Source organism: Perca fluviatilis, chromosome 16 (genome assembly GCF_010015445.1).
Source record: "Perca fluviatilis chromosome 16, GENO_Pfluv_1.0, whole genome shotgun sequence".
NCBI classification, from domain to species: Eukaryota; Metazoa; Chordata; class Actinopteri; order Perciformes; family Percidae; genus Perca; species Perca fluviatilis.
Window position 1 is genome coordinate 14,572,420 of NC_053127.1, and position 21,092 is coordinate 14,593,511.

General features: G+C 40.0%; 1 protein-coding gene across 5 annotated transcripts in view; it reads right to left on the bottom strand.

Moving 5' to 3' along the window:
• Nucleotides 1–21,092, bottom strand: part of sh3pxd2b (SH3 and PX domains 2B) — a 43,203-nt gene that overhangs the window by 20,471 nt on the left and 1,640 nt on the right. For all 5 annotated transcript variants that reach the window (XM_039777307.1, XM_039777306.1, XM_039777308.1 and 2 more), the window contains exons 2-4: nucleotides 18,791–18,871; nucleotides 8,823–8,898; nucleotides 2,048–2,124 (exon numbers count right to left, since the gene is read on the bottom strand). In XM_039777307.1, the coding sequence (XP_039633241.1) occupies nucleotides 2,048–2,124; nucleotides 8,823–8,898; nucleotides 18,791–18,871 (234 nt within the window). The remainder of the gene's footprint in view (nucleotides 1–2,047; nucleotides 2,125–8,822; nucleotides 8,899–18,790; nucleotides 18,872–21,092) is intronic.

The following is a 21,092-nucleotide window of genomic DNA, read 5'->3' on the forward strand; positions in this document are numbered from 1 at the left end:
GGAAATTTTTAAACGATTGCTTTGACTTTATTTCAAGGGCACAAAACTTTGTCTTGTTGCTAAGAAGCTGAACATCAATCCTAGTGTATTCATTTAGGTTGCTATGGTTACATTTCTGTCAAATTGTAGCAATTAGTTGCACGCTATTGGCAGTTTTATGGCTGTAGTTCTGCTACAGTGGAGCAGGAGAATGTACAGTTGCATTGTGTTTCTCATGAGGCCAAGTGATTAATCTCTTTGGTAAAAAGCATGTTATGGGCTGGATAATGCACATGTTTTACATGATCTCTGTTTTAACTGTTGAAAAGAGCTGCAGTATTTTAAATGGTAAAACAGACACCCCTAACACATTACAATACACTTCTATACTCTATAAAAGTAGAGTTCATCATGTCTTTCCCCTATCCCTGACAGCAACCTAACAGCATAAACATATACATATGTACATTTATAAATATATTGTCCAGAGGGATCATGAGGGTTTACTGTACATTCGGAAGGTACAAGGACATCTTATTCACATTTTGCTACACAGTAACAGATTTTTGCCCATACACTATCGATCCCTTGGGAGAAATTCTCCTTTAGTTCATCTCCTTTAGTAGGGAGGTCAGAGTCAGCTACAGAGCACCTGTGGAGCTTTTAGGACACCTCAGCAGTGTGGACACCTGCTGTCACAAAAGCTTGCCCCAGGGAGTTTAACAGGGCACGCACACCACAGAGTTCCAATTTTCAAGGCAAGGGTAAGGACATTATTCATACAGCAGTTCTTGGGACAATGTAATCCTTTTAGGGCTGTCAAAATGAATGGGTTAAAGGACAAATACGGCACATAATGAACCTAGGGGTTAATAACAAATGGGTACCGAGTCGACCGTTCTCTGGTATATGTTTTCATGCATGCTAATCGAATGTGACCAATTTTAGCGCAAACCGCTAATTAGCTTACAATGCTAATCATCGGGACACGCAAAAGCAAAAAGAAATCGCCATTTCTAAACCACTACCAAGGCTCAAAATAGCACCACACTTCCACGGTAGCATAATGAGGGTCCCTACCGAAGCATTGAGAAGGTTGTAAAGTTTATTAAAAAGATAGTTAATAAAGACTGTACCGTTCAGTATACAGGCAGGTGCCATCTTTGGAAAACAGTCACAATCAGTCGAACGACGCTGTGCAACCAATAACGTAGCTCAAGCACAGCATTCGTCATTCGACTATTTTTTAAATGCACGATTAATGCACGCATGTTCTGGGATTTCGCTCCATAGTTTGGGAAATCAGGAAGCTGCAGCAGTAACGTTGTGGACGTTTTGAATGGCATGTTGAGTTTCAAAGCTTTTCCAGGTGGTTCTCTCCACAAGACTAAAGTTATTTCCATGTACAGTACTGTCAATGTGAATTGAGTAACCAATGGAGAAGTACGTCTCAAATACCACTTGAGAATTAAAAACTTGAAAAAATATCCATTTTAAAGTACATTTAGAACAGATAAAAAAAATGTGTGATTAATTTGCGATTAATTGTGAGTTAACTAGGATACTGATGTGATTAATCACAATTTTAATTGATTGACAGCTCTAAATCCTATAAATCTGGTTGTTATGCAAATCTTGCAGTATGGCTATGAGCTTAACTTTAATGAATATAACCAGGGATTTGAAGTGGAATATCTGACAGACGAAGGTAAGGGTTTGTGATTTTGTGATTTCAAAGTCCCAGAAATTGTAATCCAAGACATGTATTAAACCATAGAAAAGCTCTACTGAAATCAGACAGTCAGCTTGCTCAGTGTAACCCTGAATGTGCTGAAATAAACTGTGACTGGCGTTTCTCATATATTCACAAATATATTCATGACTAAGATGACACAAAGTGTTGGATACTATTATTTTTTTCCCCTGACCACTGTGCTTTCGACCTTGATTTTAGTACGTTGTGCTGATAATGAAATGCCCACTGGTCAGTAAAGCTTTCATGACCTACAACAAAATATGACCATCCCAGATTTCTAGGTTAAAGTCAACGATTGATTAATATACTCACCCTGCAGTACTCGTTGATGGGCCTTAGCCTTTTCATGGCCACATCTCTTATATGGCTCCTCCTAAACAGGATCTTTCCTGTAACAAAGCAAAACAAACAGATTTAGGATTTAGAAAGGCCACATTTATAATCCAATATCAGTGTTGCTACTGGTATTCCACAGCAAAATTATACAACTAATCATTATTCTTTACAATTAGCATGCACAGTAACATTAATAAAAAATAATATTGCCAAATGATATTTTGGAGTTTGCATGATGCTCTTGTCAAGAGCAACTTTAAAAAGTTCGGAATCCACTAAAGGGACAATAACAAAACAGTGGATTTCACAAAACATGGTTAGTGAATTAGCATGCAGACACAATACACTGGTGTCGTCAATAACACTGACAGCACAATGAGGTGGGTAAGGAGCTAGGTGAATAGCTGGCCTTTCCAAGTCATGATGAATAAATAATTTTGGGAAAGCAAATCATGTGAGCATGCCAGCTTAAATGCTATTCCCCTGCTCTTATCTCCAGGCCAAAATAACCGCAGGCACAGACGAGTGGGGTCCCCATAACAAAACAAGAAATGGCTACAAACAGGCCTTTTAAAAACACTCTTCTAGCTTAACGTTATGCAGGAAATTTCAGAGCCAGCATCTATTTTCTCCCTGTTTGAGCTGCTGATGTTTATCCAATAAATTCACTGAGACAGCTCTAATGCAAACATATAAACTTGGCAGGAAGTCAAGGCTGTAACAAGACCCGAAACACAAAAAGGGAAATGTTTTGAGAAGTTACTGTATCACCATCGTCAAGGGGTTATGGTATTCGTTTTGAGAATACTTAAAGCAGACTTGCTGAAACATGAATCTGTCTCACATAAGATCGCCGCTGAGCAGTAAACCGGCATTCAGCTTCACTGTTTAACCCATGTTACTAAAATAGCCTTTGGGCTTCCTTGAGCAGTTCAAAACCATGCTTGTTTTGTTTGTGTGTGTGAGTAAGTGAATGGCATATTGAGGAAAAATGGGAACACTGATTTACTGCTTGTGAATCAAGACTAAAGAAAATAGAGACACGTGAAGGGAAATACTTAAGAAAAAAAGAGAGAATGTGTAATGAGTTTAGACTTCTGAGTGGATGGATGGATGTGTGGTGACTTCCTCAAAAGTACTCAGAACACACACATTTTACACAAAAACAAAACACCAAACTTTCAAAACCCCACCTCTTTACTTTATCCAACCACCCATCTCTGACTGCAACCTACTAGTTGGCTCAGGTGTGTGACAAAAAACAAAGGCAAAAGCCACAGGAAATCAGATTCATACACTTACTTACATACTTAATATGTGTTGAGGGCAGCTTACTACAATATCAAAGAACCAGACTGTTAATGCTGTCAGTGAGTTAAATAACCTGATTGGTTTGGGGATTAATGCTGGCTGCTATGAATAAGTGGGTTGATTTTGTGAAGAAAGTCAGATCTTCAAAATATTGGGTGTTCCTGTCGCTCCTGTTCTTGTGGCTTTTGTTTAGGAACTTCCGTTTTGTCACAGTAAATATCTCGGATTTAGCACGGACCAACATGGTCCCCTGAGGATGAATCCTACCAACTTACAGTATGTGAACCCCTGACTTCTCCACTCGCGCCACCATGAGGTTGACCATTTTTTATTTCAGTGAACTATTATATGGATTGTCATGAAACTTGGTACAGGTATTCAATGTCCCCAGACTACGGATCCTAATGACTTTCTTTATCGGTTAGGTCAAAGTTTCCACTCATACAGTGAAATATCCTGACATCTACTTGGATTGGCATGACATTTGTGGTTCCTACACAATGCGTCATAATGACTTGAGTGATTCCCTGCACCATTAGCAGGTTGAAATTTTTGTGTGCATTTGAGAAATGTCGACAATTATTGGATGGACTACTCACTGGCCAATTTCTACACTTTAACACTCACATTAAGGATCCAAAACAAACAGTGGACCTCAACATTTATCCACTTTACAATGTGGTACATGACAAGCATTACAGCCTCCACAGAGCCGCCATCATGGCTGTACACTATTTAATAGTCTATGTTCTTGATAACATGGTCTGCATGGTTTAACCAGCCTAATTTCTCACTGCATTTGTACAGAGGAGAATGGTTTAGTACTACATGAGGGAGACTATTAAAAAATAGATTAACTAGATAAAGAATTAGAAAATACATTCCAGAAAACTAAGGTGTTGGTACTCCTCTCTCTCTAAAGGCCCTGACACACCAACCCGACGGCCGGCCGTCGGCAGAAAAGGCAGTCGGACAGATCAGTCGGCTCTCCGAGGTCAAAAAAAGTGCCTCGGAACACACCGAAGCAACGCCAACTTGAGCGTACGTTCTGCACGTGCGCGAGACGTAATACGTCTCCGTAACGGTAGTCGGCGCTAATCTATATTGTCGCCCCAAAAAATTTAAACCGGAAATGACGAACATGTGACGTGGGTCTGGCTTTTTCAATTTTCAAAGCCGACCATTAATGGCGGCTCGTTCAGAATACAATCTCGTATTTTACGAAAATACTTCCATTGAAACGTGTTTCTGAAAACATTTTAAGCGAGAAATAGGCCATACAGTTACTGAATCTGTCTGTTTTTTTGATCAACAAAAGGTCAGTTTAAAAGATTTGTCAGACTTTGAAAGGCGTTCATCGCGCTTTCATAAGTGCACTGATACGCTAGTCAAGGGCTAGAACTCCACCAATCAGATTGGTCATTGAGTCCGTCCGCCCGTCCTCCAATTCAACATGTCAAATCGGCCAAAATGTAGGCCGACGGCCCCTCCGACGGACGACGGCACGGAACACACCGAACAGACTCGAGTCACTGACCTCGCCAGACTGTCCGACGGCCGATTATTGGGTTGGTGTGTCAGGGCCTTTACTGTCTCTTTCTTCTTCTCCTCCCCTCACTCCTCAGACAGAAAGCTTTCTTGACAGTTTTCCAAAACTCTCAGGGGTCAGGAGGGAAGCATTGACTCAACACTGCCTACTCTGTATGCAGGGCAGCTCATGGGTGCAGCAGAGAAAAGGGCTTGTTTAGGGAGGGATGAGGGAGAGGGAAAGGAAAGCTGCTGCCTTGGAGCCATGGCTGAGGTTGGGTAGATTTTTATGGAAAATCTCAGAGCAAGCAGTGACCAAGGGAACCAACTTTTGTTTCCTGGGGAGAGTGAGGGAGTTAGATGGAGAGAAGAGACAGACAGAGATGGGAACACAGAGAGGGTCTTTGTTACACACCTTGCATACAAAAAGCTGTTCTCAGCACTCACTTCTTAATCAGTGGATTTACCACACATGAATTCCTCCTGTTTATTCACCCCATATTAGCTATTCAGAGGAATTTTAGGCAGCTAAAACCTTTACATAACACCAAAGCCGTGGACTTAAAACATGATCTGTAGTCAGACTTAAGTCACGACTACAGATCAGAACTGAGGAGCTATATTGTGTTTGACTTTGCTGCTCTGATACTTGATTTCCTAAATACTTCACTTGAGACCTGAAGACCTTGTAATGTCACATCATAAAGATAAAACTTGTCTCAAATAAGATGAGACGACTTGAAACCTGCCATTACGAAACTTGAGGATTTGATTTGGAGTCAATGCCAAGCTTTGTACCAGCAAGTCTCAAATCAACTCTCAAGTAATTTGAGACAAGACCTGAGACATTACTTGAGGCTTGCTGTAACAAAATTTTACATTTGACTGACTTGCTAGTATAGCAGTTGAAACTTGACTCAAAACTTGTTATAAGAAATAACTTGGGCTTGTCTCAAGTGCTCCAAAAGGCTCTGCAGAACACTGCAACAAGGCATGTGTGGAGTTTCCAAGAATGAGCCGTGTGTGTGTGTGTGTGTGTGTGTGTGTGTGTGTGTGTGTGTTGTAATTATCGTGTTCTTAGGAACAGTTGCTGACTAAGGGCATACACAACTCCATAAGCTGCTGTAAAAGACAAGTCTGCTACTGGTACACCACATTCGAGTAGACAAGAGCAGTGATTGCTTTCCCCTGCAGAGACGAGAGATAAACGTGATATGGATGAGGCATAAGCAATCGGGTCATTGTAACCGTTCGGTTATTTTCTGCCTTCCATCGAGGACCGACTGTGGAATCGGTTATTCAGATCCACAGAAACATATCTGGCCTAACCAACATACTGTGCCTCCTACTGTGGCAGGCAGAGAGATCCCCAGCCAAACAAGAGCAGCTGAAAAAAGTATGTACCATAGATCTTTAAGAGGAAAGGGGGGGAGGGGGGGGCAACCCAAATAACAAATTCATAGTATACATGTGGGATCAGAGTTCATGAAAGAATATAACCTCTTTTATCATGCAGGGGCCCTAAAAAAAACAGATCCACATTCCATCTTGGGTTTTGACTCATAATTTAACAACCCCAACTTTAGATAATTGGTATCAGCTCTTTTTCAAAGGCTGACCTGCTGACACTGCTTTAAAGAGCATCGCTCAGGGCTCTTGGGTAAATGAATCAAATGTATCACTTTTATCTAAATGTCATGTATGAACCTATCAAAGGAGTTTAGCACCATGAGAGGTATTCCGATTGCAAATGGCCTCGGATAAGATACTCTGGACATATCATGCAATCTTAAGATAACACAAAGAGTCAACCTTCTCTATGACAACAATAATAAGTTATGTGTTTCAATGGCCAAGTTTACTTTTTATTTTTTTCTTACTTCCCCTTAGAGGTAAATGATACAATGCCCTGATACTGCTATTAAAATGTTATCTTGATAGGGTTTTTTTTCCAGTGTAGTTTCGACAGCAAAGGATGAAAATGGAGCAACCTAGTTTTTGGTGTGTACACCTGGCACTAAACGCAGCAGAATTTCTGCACTATCCACACATGCAGAAAAGCCACTCTGCTGATGTGGAGATACCAAAGGAGTAAAAACAGCTCAGGGCTTTGAACAAACCAAACCGAGAAGGGAATAACCACTTCCGTCCCTTGTAAGTAAGTAAAGGATTTTCTTGGCTGTACTGGAAAACTATTTTGCAAATCAGGCAAATGTTAGTTTGAGATCCATCTCAAGAGAGCTGTATGACCTGATCTAGGATCTAGTTCTTAAACTTAATTTATGTGCCACTGGGCATAAATAATGTTTGTCAGTATATTTTTAAACAAAAGCAAACAATTCACAGTGACATTCCTAGAGGGTGCCATGGAAAGTTTTTAACATTTGATGTCTGAGTAGCTCCAAAAGAGCAGTTGGGGATTTGGTGCCTTTTTGGGGGGCACTTCAACGGTCATTTTAATCCACAGAAAACAGGCGAAGTGAAAGCCTCTACCAACAACTCAGAGCTTCAATGGAAGTAGACAGAAACTTTGGAGAAAATCTAGAATTTCACGGTCTAAAAAAGGTAATAGCAGGACAGAAGTAGACAGAGTTTAATGTAGATGATAACTTATAATAGTACCCATCAGTGTCCTTTACCTGACTGTATAAGGGGATAGCAGGGGATGTTATGAAAAGCAGTGTTTTTCTATCTCTATTTCCTCTTCCCCTCCTCCTACTTAGAGTTCAATGAACAGTCTCTGTGTGTGTGTGTGTGTGTGTGTGTGTGTGTGTGTGTGTGTGTGTGTGTGTGTGTGTGTGTGTGTGTGTGTGTGTGTGTGTGTGTGTGTGTGTGTGTGTGTATTCTTTCAATGATTTCCAGACCTGCATGGCCACAAAAAAAAATCCTATCCCCCACTAGCCTGGTAGGGGAGATGTGGGTGGGGTCTTTGGGTAAGGCTTTCTTCCAAAATCTCATAAAGGATTACTTTCAGCAGCATCTAAATCTCAAACTATTTCAAAAGTTGCTCGTGCACACCAAAATTATTAAAAATTATAAAAAAAAAAAAAAAACTTAATTGCCACTTGTACCTGTAATAGAGTAATGGAAACTAAACAGAAAAAAAACATTATTTTGGCCAGTCAGGTTTTACACAAGATGAGGATTCAGCCAGGATAAGGGTGCAGCTAAGCTAAGAAAACAGCTCATAATGAATGTTATGCATTGTAACCATTTAGTTTCATGATGACACGTATAGTGTTCTTATGTGAAAATGGCAGATATTTAATGTTTCACCCAAAGGCTCCAACACTACTCTATTCAATTGTCTAGTATGTCTATGGGCTATGTGGTTAGAGATCAGCTGAGTCAGCTGAATGTTTAAAGAGTTCTTGATTTGCAAAACAGTGAGGTTATGACCAATTATGGTTGCAGCAGATTCTGGTTGGTTCTTTTGTGTGCAAAATATTCTGCTTCTCTCAGGTTCATTCACAGCCTATCAGTGAGTCATTGTATTTCACATATCAAGCCAATGCGTGCAAGTGTGTGCAATGGACAAGTTAAAAGGGAGCAAGAATGAGGCAAAGGCTAATCCAGGAGTACACGGTTCTTTGAGTATTGTCATGTGCATATTTTGGCAACATGTTATCATAAGTACTGCTGCCACAAACAATTATTCCATTATACATTATCTAGATTAGTTATGAATCTCTTAATCTTTGTCCAACCAACAGTCCAAAACCCCGAAAGTACTGATATAAATAGGAGAAAGCAGCAAATCCTCAAATTTTAAAAGCTGGAATGTTTGGCATTTTTCTTGATTTAATATCAAAATAGTTCTTCCTCTATTTACTCCAAACAAGCCACAGTTGTGTGCGTGCTATGTATATGTGTGTGTGAAAGGGCCTTGGGGGAAACTGTGTTTAACTCTTACCTGGTAGAAATGGAATGATCCTGCGCTTAGGGTCTTTCTGGCCTCCTTCCACCGGGAATTTGTCCAGCAATTCCATCTGAAACACCACAATTAATTAGGACTTATTAGCACACAAAGCATTTACACTCACACGTACTGTAAACATAAACATGCCCTTTACATTACACACCACAGGATAGCTGAGGCTGGAGAGAAAGGCTTCACATTTTTACAAATCAGCAGTTCCTACAAGGAATTCGGCCAATAAAGGAAGGTCTGCCAATGATTAGGAATGTCCTGAGCAGATGGTATTGTTTTTCCCCTCTACTTCATATGTTGTTGCAGCAATGGGGCTGTTAGCAGCAAGGCACAACTGACATAGTGGAACATTTCTGTTTCCATACTTTTCAAAAGGCCAGAGAGCAGTTGTTCCTTAGATCTGCTGATCACCACTTCTCTTTATCATCCTTCTCTTGCAGCGCAAAGCCCAATGCAGCTGTCTTTGCTAGTTTAAGACCGACGCAGTTGTCAATTTCCCGTCCAGCGCCCGCGTCGTTTAAATAGCAAATGCACCTGCGCCCATCTTTGCGCCCATCGGCGTGCTGGTCTTACAGGGAGGTGTGTTCAGGTGAATTCTTGCCGTATTGCTATCTTGAGGCAGCGGGAAGTGATCGCGCCGTTGACCAACAAACACCTGGTCTAAAGTCAATAGCGCAGCATTTCTTATTTGTTATTTTTAACAGCAAAGTAGTAAAATGCGCCTAGGCTCGTGCACAGCGCACCCACACTATGCTTGTTACACACACAGGGAAGCGCAGCAGCACACAAATATGCAAAAGATTACAAATAAAAATATTAGGGTGCAAATCCGCCATCATAATAGCAATGCGCCAAGGTACAAACGCGCCTGGCTTTTAAAGGGAATGGGAGATGACACTGACTGGTTTATTGCATGTTAGGCCCAAAACACACCTATGAATTAATGAAGACACTAAGTACAACCCTTTTGAACCATGTGCCCGGCACACAGACCTTTATCGCCGTCAAACTAGCAAAAGTGGATTTGGACACACCCTAAACGCACCTGCGCCATACGCTTCACGCCATGCACTTAGATCATTAAAATAGGGCCCTCTGGGCACCCGGATAGCTCAGTCGGTAGAGCGGGCGCCCATATATAGAGGTTTACTCCTCGACGCAGCGGGCCTGGGTTCGACTCTGACCTGCATCCCTTTGCTGCACGTCATTCCCCCTCTCTCTCCCCTTTCCTTTCTTCAGCTGTCCTGTCAATAAAGGCTTAAACATGCCCAAAAAATAATCTTAAAAGATAATAGGGCCCTCTGTCTTTAAGCGTCAATCTTTTGCTTTTACTTCTACTAATAGTTTGTGCCTTTCTCCCTCTGTCACATTGAACTATGAACTTATGGCCCATCACTTTGGCCACTAATGTCTCCTTTGTTTATGACTCTTAAAGAAATCTGTGTGATAGATAGATAGATAGATAGATAGATAGATAGATAGATAGATAGATAGATAGATAGATAGATAGATAGATAGATAGATAGATAGATAGATAGATAGATAGATAGATAGATAGATAGATAGATAGATAGATAGATAGATAGATAGATAGATAGATAGATAGATAGATAGATAGATAGATGACACCTGGACATATAGCCCAATGAACTCAAAGTACACTTTCTCTTTCTCTTATACACTTTTTTTGATGGTGGATCTGCATATTGTCTTCACTTATGGATCATTGTATGGAGGAACAAAAAAAAAAAAAAAAAAAATCACATGATAAAAAAAAAATACTTTGTTTGGACATTTCTTGGATATTGCACCCAGACTAAAGAATACTCTCCTATTCCAAGGGAAATTTTATTTGACTACAGAAAAACATTGTTAAGGGGAAAAACATTGTTAAGGGGTTTAAAGTAAGCATTTCATCTTGAATTATTAATCAAAACAATGGGCTAAAAAGAGTCTGCAATGTTTTGTTCAAACAAATGACACCACCAGGGCATTCTCAAAACTAATCAGGCCACACTGTAATGATTTTTTTTGCTGTATAGTTTCCTATTAGCCTGACGTGGTCCTACTCAGATTCTAGTCAAAATGTGACCTCGAATTTTGTGGGCAGGGCTAAGTTCGGCTGGCATCCAGGCTAGTTTCCCATCATGAAACCACATCCTTATCAAAACAGGTCATACAGTTACTTCTATCCAGCATTTTGGTACCAGGTTTTCCTTTGACACAAAACTGGTCTCATACGCTTTAAAAATACTGACTATTCACCAATGGAGGAGCAACAAGTTCTCATTTTCTCACTTTTGAGCTAATGCTTCTGAACTAAAATATTAGCATGGAGTACTGGGTCAAATTACTTACTGTGAACACACAGAAGACTTCAGTGTCAATGTTGCCATTATTAGCAAATTAGTGACATATGGGTAATTGTATATGTAGACTTCCTCAGTTGAGGTCGGTCAAAGCTTTAACTGAAATCAGGGTGTTACCACAATGTATGATCTTCTTCTCCAAACTAAGAAAAACAACATTGTTAAGGTTGAAGAAGGTCTGCAGATGTAGTTAGAGCTGGCCCACGTGTAGGCTACTATGGCAAGGCTAATCACATAATGAGATTTATACCATGTCTGACTGTGGTCTGTTCAATGTCAACCTGATAAAATGTTATCTATCAAGGCTGTGCTCTATAGAGGCATTTAAGGGTCAAAACAATTTAGCTTTCCAGATATCTAAACCAGGGATGCTTTTCATTCCCCCCCTACTATCCCTGTACCTTGACTAGTATGAGACTCATTTGTAGAATATGCAGCAATACCCAACAGGAATGTTCTAGATCTGGTGCTTTGGTACGTTTACCCTCAATGGCTAAATTTCAGATCCCACAGCGAGTGTATATGTCTATGTATTCACAATTTGTCTTTTCTGGGCTATGTTTTTTTCAACAAAAATATAGACTTCTGATGTGTTATGTATGGCAGATTTTGTATTTGGTTTGGTGATCCCACTCATCCCATCTTTGGCAATAAGAAACACCCAGCTTGCTATCAAGAATCTAATTTTACACATGTGGGTGTAATCTAAACCGTGCGCATCACTGGGTAAAGGATGCAAGTTGTAGAGTGCTGCATTTTATCTACTCACCTGACATTATTTTTGATATGGGCTTTGGTTATTCATTAAAATTCATCGTTGGAACTTCTGTGATACAATATTTCCCTGATACTAATTTGATATTACCGTGGTTTCTACAAGAAGTTTTCTAGCAATATAAATAAGTAAAGCTGTCACCAAATGTTTTCTGGTAAAGGAACAATAAGTCACATTGTGCCAAAACTAACTCAGAGACAGGGGGAGGTAGAATATACTGTAAGGGTGAGGTGACGGAGAGGTTTTGGGAAAGGCAGAGACCTGTGCCAAATAGTATTTTCTATTACTTTTTATGGACGGTCACAGTCTGGTCAGGTGCCAAAAAGGTGTTGTTGCCATATAACAATGAGTGGCATAAACATAAAACAGCCTCAAATCACTTAAGTAGTTAGGGCTTCATACTGTTCTATTTTGAGGACAGATGGAATAGAGAGCCAGAAGAATAGATTAAATGAAGTGAATGCAAAACTGCATTAGATGATCCCATGTATCACGGTAGTCTCACATTGCCTGACCTATCTCCACAGCGCTGTAGAGTAAGGTCTGGCCACTCCACACAGATTCTATTCTGGGATTGGAGGGATTGGGTGGCGCTAAGCTCTGGACGCAGGGACGGTGGCTCTGGCTTGTCATGGTGGAACATTTGCAACCCACAAAAGAAAACGCCACATACAATATTAAATGAAACTGAAAGTGTTCACACAATACACTAACGTGAGCTATTTAAATTAATGGTAAAATATAATTTGCTCTTACCAGTGTATCGCCATTTGTGTAACACTAATTCTTTCACAGCATTCCCCACCAATCAGTCCCAAAACGTCCCAGATAAGATAGTAAATGCCGTAAACATGTTTTTTGTAAAGCCTTACAATCATTCCCCGAAAGAACCAAGCAGGCCTGCCTAGTTGCACGATCCAAATTTTCTTAAAAACTTGCCATTTTCAGCGTTTAGCTTGTTAGCTCGAAGTTAGTCGTTTCCCGTAGCGAACAGAGTTTGAGAAAGCAAAACACGGAGAGTGGAAGGCAGCAACCAGCCTCCAGGCTTGAATATCAAGCCATGTACGGTTGCACTTGAAGTACTACTCTTTGGCTATGACTGTTAAAGCAAAGAGCTATAAAGTTAAACCTATAATTTCCCCTTTTAGACGAAAAAGAAATTAAAAGAAATGGGGCAGAAAAGTGACCCATGCACCCTCTTTGTCTACAAAAGCAAGACAAGTAAAGAGGTGAGTCAGTCTACTTTGATTTTTTGTCTTGTTGTTTCTTAAGATACAGCAGAAGGAAACGAGGAATTCGGAGGACAAAAAACAGCAACCAACTCTCAAAGCAACAATCTACTTGGCTTATGAGTCAGATGCTTCATCATTGACACAGTACACCTTAAGAGACACAGCATAAGCAAAAAAAAAAAAAAAAAAAAAAAAAAAAAAAAAAAAAAAAAAAAAAAAAAAAAAAAAAAAAAAAAAAAAAAAAAAAAAAAAAAAAAAAAAAAAAAAAAAAAAAAGACAGAAGAGCCAATACCCCACATACTGTAATTGTTCCCATGTGTCTGACTGCAGGCACACCCAGTCTCTGTGTCTACTCTAAACCTTGTATCTACTCTGTAATCAGAACCACTCAAACAAGAAAAGGCATCTGGAGAGAGTAAAGATGCCTCTTCAAAATACCAGTTACATCATGCACCCAACATCAAATATTCATGCTCTACAGGCAGTAGGATGACAGTCCAAGGTGGAACACAGTCAAGCTCCACATGACTTTCCAAGGCTATTCTGAAGTATGGTATTGTAAATTATATCCTGCCAAGTTCATTTCAAAAGGATATGCGCGCCAGATTAGTGCTATAGTTATTTGTGAACATCACACACTGACAACAATAGCCTATAAAAATAAAATGTCCACCTTGATGGACAGTAAAGATTTATTCTATTCTAAAAATGATAATTTCAGTCTATGAACTCATCAGCTCTGGACATGTACTATATATCTGTAGTTATGCCAATGCTGTCAGAATATTTGAAACTGTCAAAAGTTAAATTCAAACCCTAAACTGCAATGTTAAATAGTTTGACACATTTTACCAATTGATTGACTACAGTTAGACCAACAGACGAGGTGCAGGGATGTAAGCACATTAGTCTGCCCAGTAATGCTGTAAACTGTTAAACACAATTATTTAATTTACCAAACTTCTGGCTGATTTAGAAAACATTTAATCTTCCAAGGGGCATAATTTGTCTAGTCCATATCCGCTGTAACCACATCATAGGCCTTGAAATAAAAAGGCATAATAAAGAAGATCTGAGACACACAAGAACTCTCTTGAATGAGGGTATAAAAGGCCAGAGCACAATAGCTGCTCTCTTTACATCATCTCGGCAGTTCTTTCACTCAGTCCACTCTACATTCATGCTTGAGGTCATTTTTAACCCTTTACAGACAACCACACTGTTACTGCAACACCCCGCATGTGTGGAAGGCTGAGCTCTTAGACCACTTATAAAGTAGTAAGAAGAAAGAAGTCATCCATAAGCAGGTATATATAATGGTTGGATGGATATATAGATGGATGACGTCAGTCTCCCTGTTTTAATACTAACACACAGGTTTTCTTAATTTGGTTAATACTATATGCTAATGTTAGCATATAGTAAACACCAAGGCCAATGTGACTCTGGATGATAATGGCCTAGTATGTTCAGGGTTGATATGAATGAAATATTTTACTTCTAGTAAGTCCCTGTAGGGTCATTCTCTTTTTTACCGATCCACCTCCAAAGAGGTCACAGCAGAAGGTCATCTTAACAACAGCACCCAAGGGTCTGGTTGTGGCTCAAAGTACATTTCAGTAAATAAAGTTCGATATAGCTTGAACCTGAATCCTCAATTTAAGGATGTTCTCCCTGATCACTTAATAGGGGTGGGCAATATGAATAAAATCTTCTATCGTGGTATATGTAATTGTATATTTCAGCATGATATATAATGATAGAATTGTATGTGGCATTCTCTTGCATGGGGAATTCTAGAGCTTGCCTCCCAGCGTGCAAATGTTCCACCAAAACAAGTTCCTTCCCAAGACTATTTTCAGAGGCAGCGTCGCTCCATCCGGAGCTTGGCGTCACCGAAGATGATTGCGATTGGTTTAAAGAAATGCAAACATGCCAGAGCGTTTTTTTTTCCTCCTATCCCAGGATGTATGTGTGGTGTAGCCAGACATTACTCCAGCACTGTCACAGCGCTGCAGAGGTACAGTAGGTGTGGCAATGCGAGACTACAGCCACGTATTTAATCTTAATCTATCAAAGACAATTTCAGTGCATTTAATAGTTTTTGAGAGAACACTTCATATTTGCCGACTGATTCATTTAGATTGTCGTTGTTTCCTTTCACAATATTCAGTCCAAACCATCTAGATCACAAATAATGTTAACAGAACTTCAGTAACGTCCTCAGTAAAAGCACATGCTGTGGGTTAGTGTTCCAGGAACAAAGTGCACTGCTTAAGGATACATACGATACATTTTATTCTGAAAATGGCTCAATATTACTGTGTACAAGACGGAAATGAGCACATTGCTGCTCCTTGGTGGAATGTGCACAACAGGCATTGCTCTAAGTAAAATAACCTGCCCCTTTTTAAAAATGTTTCGTTACGTGATTACTGCAGATGGAAAATATGTGACAGCTGTGTAGCTCTGAAGCAAATAGCGATGTATTGGATATTTTTCCTACAGCTTTAGAGTAAAAGTCTATCCTGTATCCAGAGTGACTGGGAATGCTGGAAGACTAAGCTTGTGAAGTTAAGTGAACACGTGTGCAGCATGGAAACTGTTCTTAGTGACATGGAAATAAAATGGATGACCCCATGGCAAAATAAATCTCTGCACTTTCCATCTCTCTGAAGCAACAGCCCAGTCTATTTTAATTCACAGTTAAACACTGAAAAAGAGAGGAAAAACCCCACAGGTTGTATGTTAAGATGGTAATTGCTCAATTCGTTCCCTCAGTATTCAACAGATTGCAAGACTAAACACATACTTTGCATTGCGTACATTTATGCATAAGTGTGGGCAATAATTCTGTCATACCATGAGTAATTTACCAGTATACAGAAATTGAAACTAAACTACCTGATGCTATTTAGGGGTAGCAGCTACACAGAGACTCTGGTGTGGGTGCTGCATGAAAAAGGTGGGTGAGAAGTGGCATAAATATCTTCGGTGAGAAAAGCGTCTGGCTCACTTCAAGTATTCTCAGGAAGTGAATGCTGTCAACCATCAACAGTTACAGAGAAGTTTAAGCATAAGACTATATTTAAAAAAGAAATGCAAATTAGTATGAAGTATATAATTATCTAATGACACCCTGGGTGTTTTTTTCCCCTCATCATTAGGAACAGTGTCTGCTCAACCGAATTTGGTATTGTGATTATGTACCATCCAAAGCAGATCTGGAAGAATACAAACCGCCTTATGAAATGTAGAAATCGTATTAAAGTCTGACTGAGTGAATAATCACAGTCTGTGGTCAGTTATCACGGAAAAAGCACACATTTCCTTGTTTGAACTAAAGGCTGGGCCAGCTGTGTTGATGAGATGTGGTGAATAACACTTCCTGTCTAGGATGTGTCATTTTCTTTTTAACAGTATCATCTTTTCTCGTATAAACTCCTGAATCGGAAGGCAAAACAATTGCATCAAGCTACAGAATGAAAGATGACCAGAGCTGATGGGAAACGGCAGGATAAGATGGGGGGAAAAAAGCAAAGGAGGATGGCAGGAAATTAAGAAATGGTAACGGGTGGTACTGAATGACTTAGCGCTACGTCACTATCCTGGCAAGGCAGCCTTATGATGTCAAACCACTGCCTTATTCTTCATCATAGTCCACAGTGTAACAGGTCAAGAATGATAAAATAACATGGTAAAAAGATTACAAAAAACTTCAAATAAATTCCATAAACAATGCTGGCACATAAAAAAAAAGAAAAGTATAATCATAGTGAAGCTGATGAGATTTTAAACATTCCAACTTGCCACTTTTCTGTAAGAAATACCACAGCCTCAAGATGGCTTATAATAAGTCAATGCCAAATCTAACAGGAGATAAGAGATTGGCTTGTAAGCTCTCCGGATGGGTATCTACATCTCCCTCACCGATGAGAGCCCACCCACAGGCTGTCAACACAGCAGGAAGCAGCTGAAAGGCATGGCGAACACCAGCGGGGAATGCCCCTGCTGAAAATATCTCACATATGCTTATCTGGTTCAGTGCCATTGATCCAACACTGTAGGGCTTTAGAAATGTAACTAGTAACAGTAGTGCTGATAAGTATGGATTGTTGAAAGTGATAGGTGACAGTTAACTCTTAACATGACAACATGTACGGTCATTGATTCATTATAGCAATACAAATACAGCAATACACATACGGCAATTCTTTATCCACTGGCACTGATAATATTTCTGGCTTTTAAAACTCACTATCCAGCCCTTTCTGGAGAGAAAATTCCACTCTCATTGATATCTGAAGTTTCACCTATCTGCACTCACAAAGTCTAAAAAGCCTTCATCTTGAGCAAAAAAAACTTTAAAAAAAAAAGCAAAGCAGTGCTAAGGCTGGATGATGAAAATGCAACTTCCATTACGAGGGTCTATATTGGCACAAACACTAATGAAAATGGGGATGGGGTCTGTGCTTGTGTAAAGGCTCTTTTACACTGGATGCAGCCCAGCTGGCGTGTGCAAATGTGACGTCATGGGATCGCCGTGACTATCGCGCGCCTCCTTGGATGCGTCTAGTATAATTCATGTGTAAGAGGAGTTAAGTTCTTTATCTGTTGTTGCAGGTGTTATTGATTGGCAATAGTTCAACTGTGGGCATAGATGACTTAATGCTCCATTAAATGTTATCAATAAACAGCAGATAACAGCCCTTAATGCAATTAGCAAATCTGTGTTCATTACACTACAAAGATTACTGTTCATAGCTACACATGGACTTTTACTTTGGCATGTCCTCAACAACAGAAAGGTGCTATGATTAAAAAAACATCATGAATGTGATATGAGCTGATTTATAAGTAAGACTGTTAGCAGCGTATGAAGCCTTAGGTCAAACTAATGATATTAGAAATGGAATAGTTTATATTCTTCTGGTTAACATGACACTTACAGCCTCAGAAAAACCTCGATGGAGCGTTCTAATTCATTGCTCATGCTTTGACCATCCAAATCAATTAAGAGGAATGTAATCAAATTAGAGTTGACAGTATGCTTTGCCTAAATTAACTATGTGCTCATTAAAAGCAGTTGCCTTTCTGGGTTTCCTGGAGTCCATGCTCTTTAAGCTCAGATGTGTGCAGAGCGCCAGATCCATTACCTTCCAAAGAGGAAGGGAAACTAGGATACTAATGAGATTCCCTCCTTGTGCAACACACACTGCCAGCGTGACGTTCGAGAATGATTCAGACATTTCTGTGGTCATCAGTGTGGTTGTCGCATTCATCACTGTCCTCCATTAAGTTCATTGGGACATTTTCCGACTCTTCTCGCACAATATAATTACCAGTGTCAAATGGGTGGAGCAGGGAGAGCTTTTCTACAGGCACTAAGGGGACAGGGTTGTATGGAGAGAGTACTTCCATTCACTTCCTGACTTATGCTAGCCTTCGCTGGTGGAAAAGTTAGAACTTGTCACACACCATAGCACCCTGAAACTTGCAAATGCACACACAACTTCAGTATAAAAAGACAATCAAGGCACAGTGACATACGCACACACTAACCCACTTACTCACCTGGAGGTCAAAGAACTTGCTGTAGCGTCTGTAAATGATTTCTGTACTGCCATCGCTCCAGGACACTTTGATGATGTAAACCTGGAAAAACAAAAAGGCAAAAATAAGTGGAACATCTAAACTAACAAACAACCATTAGTGTCAACTACTTCATAATCTCAACGCCCTGGGGCATCACTCCTGACTCATGGTGCCAGTGAGAGGAAAGGCAGACAGCACGCTTGTCATGCAATATCGGGCAGCAGACACTGTCATCATCCGTTCACATGAACACAATAAGGAATATCCGGTTATTTCATTTCCCAGTCCATTTGCATCACTTCCTATTGAAGAGGAAGTCATTATCCTGTATATACAGTAGATGCAGCAGATTTGACAATGCTGTCTTTTAAATATTGCAGCTCTTTGAGAAACATTGTTGTGGCAGCTATTGTCATAATGACCTTAGCAGCAAAAACAGCAAAGGAAAAATGTGTTACTACCACACTGTCACATGTATTTTATATTTCTTCAGTGTGATTTGTATTTATGTGTGTGAAACAAACACGTAAACATCAGTTCATGAGTTTGATGTGAAGCCTTCAATATCATACTTAAAATGTATGCAGAGAACACAATTAGAATACAGAGATAACTTGTTGTTACCTTGTGGCACTAAATAAAAAAAAAAAGGCCTATTGTAAATGTACAACTGCAAATTCCATTAGCCTCGTATTAACAACAGTGAAACAGCACATAGCATCCAACCAAAAGCATCTAGCTTAATAATTGCAGTATACAGACAACATACACAATTCTTTATTTTGTTCTCTAAAGAAGAAGAGGCAGGGAGGTGATTGGAAACTCCCTGGTGGCTCGCTGTGTCTGGCTGAATGCTGTTGGCCCAACTCCCAGACCTTCTCTGGCCTTGTGCTCTCTTTCAGGGTACTACAGTCAGATATGGCTATGGATGGGCCAACTACAGGAGCAATGTGGATCAGCAGGAATGCGGTCTTCATTAAATGAAAAGAGTTATGTGTCAGCATGTGTAAACTAATGGAAGGTCATCTATACAATAACATGAGTATAGTGACTATTTTCAGGGTATTGTCTGCGGCCAACAACTATGTGCTAAACTCTCAACAATTAAGAGGAATAACAGTTATAGTCAAAAGGTCTTTTCCTTGCTAGTCTAAAGTCTAAGTACAATACCTACAATGGCAAATGAGGCTGAAGCCATAGCTCTGAGGCAAAAAAAGAAAGGCTATAACTTTAGCTATAAAAGCTGCAATTAAACACTAATCCTGGCAATAAAATGCTGTCATATCTGTAAGTCTCTCAGGAATGTGATTTTTCAGGTGTTTTTTCTGTCTTCAGGATAGGTTCAACTCCGATGAGCAGAAGAGCTATAAGCTGCTTTTTGTACACTTAACCACACCCCCAGGGTTCTGGAAGATTTGCAGTGTCCAGCCTGCATACAGAGTGAGTACCAGAGGCACAACACAACATGGGCTGCACCAGAGAGCAAACAGACAGATGGAGAGGACACGGGACCTCGAGAACTGTGTCCTTGACCACTAACACTCACAGCGGTATAGGGTCTGTTGGTCCTTCAGCCCAGGCATCATTTATTACACATATATGGATGCAAACCAATATGCACACGAGTGCACACACAGGGACACACCATGTACACGGAACTAACACGAACACATGCTAAGGCCTTGGCAGTGGCTCTCACTGTTGGCCCTCTAGATCATATGATGTCATATGTGTTGCTTTGACTCGGTGCACTTGTGCAGACAAATTTGCCCACAATGTACGCCCCAGAATGATGAAAGTTCCATTGTTTAAAAATTGCAGAAAAATGAGCAATGGGTCTTTGTCCTATTTGACATTTTTGTCTCCCACACAACATTGCAGTACCAGTGGGGAATGATTGTTGAAACAGTAAAAATTATCCACACATTGATTCTTCTTCTCCTGCCCCCACACACAGTAATGGGAGTGGAACAGATTCCCTGAACTGGCCCAGACAGTGCATGACAATAGAGAGACACTGTTAATGAGATAATCCTAGCATTATCACTGGACATCAGGATATATTTAGCACTCATAGCAACTTTGCTTATTCGATGAATTGCATGTACTTGCATGATCCTAGCAATTTTTGGGTGGTACCTTCATCGTTGAATGCCCTTATTGTAATTTGTAATTTTTTTTTTAGGCACCAACCGAAATTGCCTCTAAAAGAATCGAATATCGAAAAATGCCTCGTCATTCAATACCAAATTTCCATACCTAAGGAGTAAATCTCATCAGC